Raw genomic sequence first — 10,855 nt, forward strand, 5'->3', positions numbered from 1 at the left:
CACTAATGGTTCAGTTAGTCAGTCAGTTAGGTTTGTTAGAAAAAGGGTTAGTTGGTTAAGACGGTTTAGGTAGTGTTTACTCTTGTATTAGTTTTGCCAGCTGGTGTTGTAACAGAATGGGATCATCGTGCAATCCCAGAGCACTATATATGCTCAGTTCCCTGTAATTGAGAGATCAGAGAAAACAGAATACAAAGAAAGATTTCCCCTTCCTTCTTTCTCTCACTAGTTCTTGAGTTCCTCTCTCTACTTCTTGTTATTTTCTATACAAGCTGCCCTGTTATGGCGTTTCGCCCAAAATCCAGCTCAACAACCTTGGTGAGATTCGCGACAGAGAGAGGGATTGTGCCCGAGAAAGAGTTAGTGGAGAGATCAAAGATACACGAGATTCGAGAGTAGGCCGATGTTGGTGGGTATGGTACCGGTGAGTTGATTGTATTTGAGGTCGAGACGGAGGAGGAGAGGGAAATATGACAAGTTTAAATGGTCAAGAGTACCTTGTAGTCCCGTGTAGGCAAGGTTCAGCCCGGTTACATTTCCTGCAGCGTTGCATGAAATTCCACGCCAGTTGCATGGGCTTGAAGCTGAAGAGTTGCCATTTGTTTGGTTGAAAATCCACGAGCTGACAATTGTTTGGTTGTGTAGGCTTTGTTTCCACCGGAGAAGTGCTTTGGCTTCGCGATTTTGTGGTGGTTGAGCGGTGGAAGGAGGTGGGAAAACCACCAGAACGGCTGAGAGAGCCAGAGCAAGGTAGTTGAATAGGTTCGGCATTGTGAAAAGGTATGATTCGGTTTCGGTGGTCTGATTTTTCTGGCGCACTTTATTTATTTCCTCTTTCAAGTGGAAAGAAAGGGGCAGACTTATTTGATTTTTTTTGGCCCACCTCAAGTCTTACACAAACAATTCAAGGCATTCATTAATTGTAAAATATTTTTTCAAGAATCTCCGCTAAAAATCACATCAATTCAATATCTATAGATGTTTGATCCAATCATCTAACTATTCATTATTTAGAAATCAAAATAAAAAATTGGATGATTCAATCGAACATTTATAAGTATCAGATTGAGTTGATTTTTTGCGGAGGCTCTTGAAAAAATATTTTACATTTAATGAACGGCTTGGATTCTTTGTGTAGGACTCGATGTGGGCCCAAAAAAAAATTTGTGTAAAATATTTATCTATTTATATGTGTGGATAGCATCGTTGATACAACTATGAGACAATTATGTTCGGAGTCTTTCCATTTATGTTATGTGTTTTAAAATCATGTTCTTAATATGTGTGGGTAGCATCGTTTTATAATCTCCGTTTCTTGTATGTGATTAACTTAAGGGTCTTTTTTTTATATACTTTTCCTAACCAAGGTGTCTAGGATTTTATCTTGACTAATCTCCACATACATATCATCTTCGTTATACATTTATCTACTCTACTTATAAAAACGTGAAGCCTCAAAAGAGTTTCCCACACTTTCTACTTCCAAAAATACCCGTCAAATAAACCCTAAATAACAGACCCAGCCCAATTGGAAACAATACCACGCCTTTTCGCAGCGACGGAAAACACAACATTTCATTCCAAACTATTGTGTCTCTCCAAAACCACAATCCCCTATGAACCGTGTTATCTTCAAGCATAAGACAACAATTGCATCCCTCACAACTCTCCGAGACCATAATTTTGAAGAGCCTCTCGAATGTCCTTCTCCCTCTCAACTCTCCGACAGTCAAGAGTTTCCTTGAATTAGACTCTCTCGATTCTCCTCCATTCTAAATTCAAGACTGAATACCCTCCGACAGTCAAGAGTTCCATTGAATGAGCCTCTAGATTCTCCTCCGTTCTAAATTCAAGACTGAATTATGGGGAAAAATTTACCTAAGTCATCCATTTGAAATAAAAAGTTCGCGTCGGTAGGATACACTGGTAAGTTTCTGAAAAAATGTGTATTGCTCTCTCTCTCATGGTGAATCTACGTTGAAGCTTTTCTTGCTTTTATGTTAAATATCATGCACAAAAGTTTGATGAATACTCGTTGCATATAAGGTGTTTGATGAATTGCTCTTGTTGCCCTTCCATTTATTCCACGTGCCGATATTTGTGAGAAAAGTTCAAGGAATATTCTAAGTGGATGTTTGAAATTGGGAACATACAAAGTGGATATCCAGCTTGGAAAAAAAGGGAACTAATATAGCACAAATGAATCATGATCAAATTCCAAACGCCATTGTGATGAATAGCCACGTACAGTTTATAAATGCACAGGACATCTACATAATAAGGGAGAAGGGTTTTTGAATATTATCTCTCTATAAATCCTAACCATTGAATTGCTCCAGAAATCCTACGGCTCTCCCTCTCAAACAATATTAATTGTACAAGCGCCACTAATTAGATCTCATGTTGCATTGTATCTTTAGGCACAGACAAACTCTAGTATAATAATAATGATAGAAAACATATCATTATTAATAAGAAGAAAAGAACGCCATATAATTTGCCGAAATACTCTATTTGGAGAGAATTAGGCTCCATTTGCCAAATAATGTTATACCTAACTGCCGTTGTTTGGTTGCTTGAAAGTGAAGTTAAATATTTTTCAAGTACAATATCTTACATCGGAAGGATGAAAATGTGTCCTCCTTTAAAATTGGTTTTGGGATCGGTGACTGACAGAATGTCAATGCCATATATATATATATATATATATATATATAAAACTCAGTCCTACCTGTAGCGAAGTCCACAAACTCATTGACTAAATGCTCAATGTTTAAAATTACAGAGCACTTACAACAAATTATGTTGTAATTCAATAAGTAGACTCGAAGGTTGTGATAACGTACTAAACATATATATAACTGGTGCATGCGTAAAGCTGTTGATTTACTTTTACAACAAATTATGTTGTAATTCAATGGTGGCCCCGTTATAAGGTTGTGAGTTTTGCATTGATGATATCTAACTTAGTTCTTTTTTTATTTTTTATCGGATATCTTAGTTAGTTAATGTCAAGATAAGTAACCAAACCTACAAACAGACTAATTCTTGATTTGATGAACTTCACGTGCAAAGCAGGTGGACCCTTACTAGTTAATCAAAAAACGAACTATAAGTAATTTACGGGTGTCTGGACCCTAGCCTAATAATCTTTTTTTAGGGCTTTTTTTTGTTAAATAAGCTAATTGGCTTATTTTTTTGTCCTTCTTTGAAATTATTTTGCATTTGTAAGTTTTTCGTCAATTTTTTGAAAAATTATTGCTTCATCATGACAAGAGGAATTTAAAAAGTAAAAATTTACGATCGAAACCTAATTCTTTTGAATAAATACAAAAATAAGCTAAGAAGCCTATTTTTTTATCAGGTGTTTTGGACGATCCAGATTAAAGACAAACTGTTAACGGTATGAAAATAATTATTACCGGTAATAGTTTAAAAACGTATCTCAATTATTGATTGCCTAAACGAACATGTGAGATTACGCGGATAAGTTTATCTCATTTTAATAACATTGACTGAAAATTTGAGTTGCTTCGTTGGTGTTATCAATAGTTAGATATGACATACTAGCTCTGTCGTATTTTAAGTAGTAGAGGCAAAGTCGTATTTTAAGTTGAAGTGAGTTAAACCCAGGTATATCGGGCTTTGGTTCATTTTTGTGCAAGGATGGGTTTGGGTCTTTTAATTCTAATCCAAATTTAACCCATTTTAACCAACCTAAGCCCATATAAATATGAGTTGATATAGGTTCAACCCATTATATAATATAAGCGGATTGGATTGGGTTGGATTATAAATGGGCGGATTTAGACAAGTTCAAAAATATGGGTTGAAATTGCCATTTCTAACCCGGCCTAATGGATTCACTAGCAGGGATTCCAACTAAAACCGAGCAAAGGCCCGTGTGTAGAAAGTAACAAGAAGCAGAGAGAAGAACTCAAGAACTAGAGAGAGAAAGAAGGAAAGGGGAAATCTTTCTTTGTATTCTATTTTCCATGATCTCTCAATTACAGGGAACTGAGCATATATGGTGCTCTTATATGGTGCTCTGGGATTGCACGATGATCCCATTCTGTTATAATGCGAGCTGGCAAAACTAATACAAGAGCAAATATTACGTAAACTGACATAACTTCTAACAAGCCTAACGGAATGGGTGATCACTTAATAATATTTGAGACATCTTCACTCATTGCTTAATTTCTATAAATACACCCTTTCTATATTAAAAAAATATAATTCAAAAATTAAGTGCTTCATTTTTTAATTCAGTTGAACCGGGGCGAAAATAGTATTTTTTTATTATTTTATTCTAAATTGTCATAATAAATTTTTTGCTCTAAGGCTTTTCAACGAGCACCCTAAGACTCATTATTTAGTTTTAGGGCTCTCTTAGGGTGTCAATTCTAAGACTCATTATTTAGTTTCTGTGCTCTCTTAAGGTTTCCATTGAAAGGCCCTGGAGCCAAAAATTTATGACGACTATTTAGAATGAAATAATCAGAAAAATAACATCTTTGCACCAGTTCAAACGAATTGAAAATCTTTTTTTTTATTCTTTATTTTCTAATTTTCAATTCTTTTCTTTATTTGTTTCCTTTCAACGAGCACCCTAAAACTCATTAGTTAGTTTCGGAGCTCTCTTTGGGTGTCTATTGAAAAACCTTGAAGCCAAAAATTTATTACGACCATTTATGATGAAATGATCAGAAAAATAACATCTTTGTATCGATTCAAATTAATTGAAACACGTATTTGTAAAATCATGACAAAATTTGTAAAATCACCATAAAATAGGGAAATATATATATAGGAATTGTGGGTTAGAAATTGAAACTTACAAAGTCTAGCCATTTCAAATCGTTGACATATGTCACCACCTAAAGTTTTCCAAGTGAGTTCGACAGAATAAATGGGTTCGGATTGGTTGGGTTTGAGGTAGTTTTGGGATTTACGGGCCGACCACGAAAGGGGGTTTTTAATTGGTTGTTTCTTGCCAAAATTTAATGTAGATCGCCGACGGGAGGAGGAATCGGACCTGCCATTTCGAATCCCCCTTTCTTGATGGTTCTGTTTTGAACGATAGTGAATGGAAAATATGAGGCACATAATTTTTGGGATGGTCGGACCTTCCATGTATTAGGAGATATTACACAAATCACTGACCCGTACGCTGCCGACCATTTTTGATACAATAGCAGCAAAAATTGTTCATCAACCAAAAAATCAAATCACTAATCAGGGATCGAACGCATGAAAAGTACAACCTTGGGACCCACATAACCACAACCATAGTAAGCGGCGGTCAGCGACGTCATCGGAGAAGGAGATACGGTGGACGGCGTCACTGGACTCGTTGGATCGCTGCTCCTCTCAAGCCGCCGGATGTGATGGCCTCTAGCCAGAGAAAGGAGAGAGAGAGGACTCAGAATCGGAATGGTGGCTTGCTTCTTCGGTTTCCGTTTGCCGGATTGGTAAGCAGACGACCGGAGGACGGGACGGGACTTGCTGTTTCAGTTACCCTTTTCTTTTCTTTTCCTCTGTTTTGACCAATGAATGGGAAGGTGGGGCGAGATAGGATCGAAGCGGTGGGACCTGCACCAATGAAAATGGTGCGGCAAATAAGGGATAATTAGGTACAAACTATTTTCTTAAAGAGGGGGAGGCTACGGTTCCTGAAACCCAAAATCCCGATCCGAATTCCACGTCCTGCCGGGCATTTGTATATGTATATATATACAAAAATATGGAGTGTTTGGATCGAGAATTTACATACATCGGATGCCGTTGATCCTCGCGAGAACTCACTCGGTTTTTTTTTATAGAATTTTTGGACGGCTCGAATGGGCCGTCCGGTGGCCGGAGTGTGCTCCGATCGGGATTTTGGGGTCGGGAACCGTAGACTTTCTGTTTCTTAAAATTAGGACCTGCACAAAACATAATGGTCCGGTAATAAAGGGATAATCACTTCTACTCTATTATAATTAAAAATGTGATAAAACAATACTCCATTCGTCTCTTTTTAAGTGTCCTACTTAAATGTGATAAAACAATACTCTCTCCGTCCCTTTTTAAGTGTCCTGCTTCGTAACTCCAATTTTTTTAAAAGACATCATCATTATACCTTTCACATCAACTTTTTTCTCTACGTTCCCTACTTACCCATCATCATTACACTTTTGCTCACTAACCTTTCAAAATGAAATCTATTTTTAGAGATAAAATAGACAATACACCAACTTTTACCTATTAACTTTATAAAATGGACACTTATTAAGGGACAGCCCAAAATAAAATACTTGACTCTAAATAAGGGACGGAGGGAGTAATAAAAGGGTGAAATGGGAACTATCTAAATTTAAGGATGACAAAATAAGTATTCAAACCTTCTAGGGTGAGATCTTAAGTATGCATGTTGGACAGGACTCCTATTTAAGTTATAGAAAAGATTTCTTCCTTTTTTGATTTGCTATAGAAATGCCATTATTTTTTTTGAACAGAAGAAATGCCATTATTGACATGCCACAATTGTCTTGTTCAACAGAGACATCACCAAGATTATGTGCACCCCGTGGAGCCAGGAGGCCCCGCACGACATTAATTACTATTCAACCTCGATCTTTCGGAATAAGAGGCTCCTCATCAAGACTAACGTTTGGTTTTCTATATTTTTCTACGAGTAATTGAAAATAAACAAATTATCTAAATGAAAATAACTATTGAGGCAAGATTACTTGTCAAAAATGGACAGAAACATATGTTTGAACTTTGAAGTTTGAAACATTCAAGGCACAAATATCCAAGCTTGATTTCCTATAACATAGGTCATAGGATTTCCTATAACATAGGTCATAGGAGTATGAAGTTTCTCTTTATGACCCGAGTTTCCTTCACACTGCAGGAAGCAGTCGCATCTTAACCGTTATTTTCAAGATCAAGGATTCAAATTTGTCATATACACGTAAATCAGTAAGAACAAATTAACTCTTAGTGACAAGAATAGACTTTTACTAGCTAGAGTCGTTTTTCTACAAATTTGAACAATTAAAAATACTTTTGAGTTTAATATCAAATTGCAAATTAAGAGCCAAATCCTTCTCATTAATGCTTCACTAAGTTAAGAAAAGCGAAAATCATACAAGATTTAAATACTTCAATTTAGTTATTTTGTATTTGCGACGCGTAGGACAACCTCCAACAAAGACCACCATCCAGGAATGAGGGAATATATATATATAGGTGTTGGAAATAAGTGAATTGGAAATTGACTCCAAAATAAATCATTTAAGTTGGTTGTAATTTATTTGTCTTATGGTGGATAAATAAATATATTTGGAGTACTTGGAATTATTTGGTTTGCCACTGAACCGGGCCGAGCGTAGCAGCGGGTTCATAAGATTCTAATTAAAGACTTAATATCTGAGGGAATTTGTATTAATTATTTTAATTAGTTACTTACTTATTTGAAGTCTTTTGAATTGAATTTAGTGTTGGTTATAAACCAACATGTGGCAAAATTAAACCAATGGGTGCAATGCTTCATTTACCTTGGCATTATACATTTGTAACGTGAGCCTAGGGAAATGGAAGTAACGCGCTGATTCGGCAAGAACAAGTTCGAACAGTGGTGTCTCTCCGGCCGAGATCACTCCGAACAGTTGCGTCTTTTTCCTGACACCATTTCAAACAGTCACCGTTCCTTTTCGTTCGGGTGCCTACTTCTCTATAACCCATCTTCTCCCATTCCATAGACGAAAAATTTCTGCACTCATAACATACATATTCTGAGAGAGTTCTGCATAGTTTCCTGGTTCGCCCGCTGAACAGATTGTAGTGCTACTTTCGTTCTTCAAAAATCGGGTAATCCTGGGAGGCAAACGTTCAAGAGACCCAAGAGCACCGGTGTGGAGGACGAATTTGCTTTAAGGATATAGTATTCTCCATAAAAATACTAGCCTCGATTGCCAATTTCCGGACGCCTGAAATTGGTCCCGTAAGTTTCTAATATTGTTTCTTTTTGGTGTGTAGCAAATTTCCAGTGATAAACGAATCCCGGTTCCAACAATAGGTCCACATCCAAGTTCACATCTATTCTTACCTCCTTTCTTATAAGTAAAGGTGGTGCCTACAACATTATCTAATTGATCCCGCCATGACTTGTAAGAGACGATGTGTGTGTGTATATATATAGGGACAGTTCAAGGGACACCCAAAAAAATACCTAAAAAAATACCTCAAATCTCAATCTCATAGTTTCCAATCAAATTTTTATGATCCGAACAGTTCAATGTGTGCAGAATGTGATTTTAAGGATGCCCGCGAGAAATTAGCAAAAAAAATGACTGGAAAAGACTTAATTTGAGCAGTTTTTATTTGAACCGTTAAATAAAAAATTGTTCGGAACTGTTCGGATCAAGCCCTTCTCGGTCATTTTTTTTGTTGATTTCTCGCGGGTACCCTTAAAATCACGTTTTGATCACATTGAAGTTCACATCCAAGTTCACATCTATTCTTACCTCTTTTCTCACAAGTAAAGGTGGTGCCCACAACATTATCTAATTGATCCCGCCATGACTTGTAAGAGACGATGTAAGAATGGACGTAAATTAAACTCTTCTTGTGGCCGAAGAAGAATTTTCTTTAACATTAGTGAAGAAGTTCTTAATCCAGAGGGAAAACAAAATCAAAGGAAAGCAAATGAGATAGAGAGAATCGGAGAGAGAGAAAGTGTTCTCGTTTTTATTCACTGAATTTTTTTCTCGATGATTACAAAGTAGAACCCCCTTGGCTCTTATAGCTTTCCCTAAACAACTCAGCTAATCTTCCCACTAATTACAACAACCCAATTACTCTAACTAATCACAATGACGTGGCAGCTAAGAACCAATTGTACACGTGGCAGACTTCTCCTTTACACTTCCCCGCAAACTTATGGGAGGATCTCCTACCATAAGTTTGGACTTCAAAAATTGAAATCTGAGCACAGGCAAAGCCTTGGTAAAAATGTCAGCTATTTGATCCTCTGAGCCAATGTGAAGCAAAACAATGCGTTTACTAAGCACTTGTTCTCGAATGAAATGATAGTCAAGCTCTATGTGCTTGGTCCTGGCATGAAAAACGGGATTAGATGCAAGAGAAATAGCAGACCTATTGTCACACCACAAAACAGGTGGCTGGGAAAACTGAATGTGTAATTCAGAGAACAATTGTTGCAACCACACCAAGTCACTAGCCGTCTGGGCCATAGCCCTATACTCGGCCTCAGTGGATGACCTAGCGACGGTGTGCTGTTTCTTGGCACACCACGAAACCAAATTAGACCCCATAAAAATACTAAAACCAGTAGTGGACCTGCAGGTAATGGGATCGCTTGCCTAGCCTGCATTTGCATAGGCTGTGATAGATAAAGGGCTGGAAGTAAAATGCAAGCCTTGATTCACTGTGCCTTTGCTATATCGGAGAATGAGTTTAACAGCAATGAAATCACTAAGCTTTGGACAATGCATATGCTGACATGCAACATTAACAGAGTAAGAAATCTCTGGACTTGTCAAAGTCAAATATTGCAAAGATCCCACGATAGTTCAAAATAGAGAAACATCTTCAAAGAGAGAATCTGGAATTGATAAACTAGGTTTAATGGAAGTAGGAGAATCACTAGGTTTACATTCCACCATGCCAGCCTTAAGAAGCAATTCAGAAGCATACTTGGATTGAGAGAGGAACAAACCAGAAGAAGAAGTGGTTACCTCAATCCCTAGAAAGTAGTGAAGACTGCCCAAATCCTTCATAACAAACTTGGTGCTGAGAGTGTGAATGAGAGTAGTAATGTAAGCAGAATCACTACTGGTGATAACTATATCATCCACATAGATCAAAACAAGAGTAATACAGCTTCCTTGAGTCAAAATGAACAATGAAGTATCTGCCTTGCTAGAATGAAACCCCAATTCAACTAAAAAATTAGAAAACATTGCCTACCATGCTCTTGGAGCTTGTCTAAGTCCATAAAGAGCCTTGGAAAGCTTGCAAATAAAATCAGGATGAGCTAGATCCCTATACCCCAAGGGCTGTTTCATATACACATCCTCAAATATCACACCATGCAAGAATGCATTTGAGACGTCCAACTGTCGAAGAGGCCATTTATTATGAACTGCAAGACTAAGAATAACTCTGAGGGTGGGTTGTTTAATGACGGGACTAAATGTCTCAGTAAAATCTAGTCCTTCTGCTTGTTGGTTTCCATTCGCCACAAGTCTAGCTTTATACCTAGCCACTGAGCCATCTGAGTGCTTCTTGATCTTATAAATCCATTGACAGCCTATGACATGACCATGAGATGGAGGGGGAACAAGAAGCCAAGTACCTTGTTTAACCAATGCTTCATATTCCTCTGCCATAGCCTTTTGCCATATAAGATGATGAATAGCCTCAGAAAAATGAGACGGTTCTCGAGTAGGTGAAGAAGAAGAACAACGAGAAGAAGAAGCAACAGAAGTAAAGAGAGTAAGAGGATGTTTTGGCTTAAAAATACCACTTTGTGATCTTGTTCTCATAGAATGAGTTGGACCAATTATGGGAGCAGGTAAAACAGATGAAAAAAGGAACAGAAGAAACATGAACAGAAAAGGAATTAGAACAACCAAAATCAGAACTGGATAAAGGAAAATCAAGAAATTCAGAACCAGAAAGAATAGGAAAAGAAGAAGACTCAAAAACGGGAACTGGAATACTTACTTGTGGGGGCTGAGAAGAAGGAAGAGGAAGATGAGGATTAACAGTCACAACAATATATCCTGAAAATTAGTAAGTGGAATAGAAAAGGAAGAGAGAATGGGATCTGGAGAATCTA

At 37.3% G+C, this 10,855-nt stretch overlaps 1 protein-coding gene across 1 annotated transcript; it reads right to left on the minus strand.

Annotated features, from left to right (window-relative positions):
• Window positions 1-324: 324 nt before the first annotated feature.
• On the minus strand, window positions 325-774 carry LOC131318123 (probable leucine-rich repeat receptor-like protein kinase At1g35710). Its single transcript, XM_058347951.1, has one exon. The coding sequence runs from the start codon at window positions 769-771 to the stop codon at window positions 373-375; it is 399 nt and encodes a 132-aa protein (XP_058203934.1). The 5' UTR covers window positions 772-774; the 3' UTR covers window positions 325-372.
• Window positions 775-10,855: the final 10,081 nt, after the last annotated feature.

Source organism: Rhododendron vialii, chromosome 2a (assembly GCF_030253575.1).
Source record: "Rhododendron vialii isolate Sample 1 chromosome 2a, ASM3025357v1".
NCBI classification, from domain to species: domain Eukaryota; kingdom Viridiplantae; phylum Streptophyta; class Magnoliopsida; order Ericales; family Ericaceae; genus Rhododendron; species Rhododendron vialii.

What these genes read in the sequence shown, in the direction of transcription:
- LOC131318123 (XM_058347951.1), bottom strand. Translation starts at nt 771, where the DNA reads ATGCCGAACCTATTCAACTACCTTGCTCTGGCTCTCTCAGCCGTTCTG.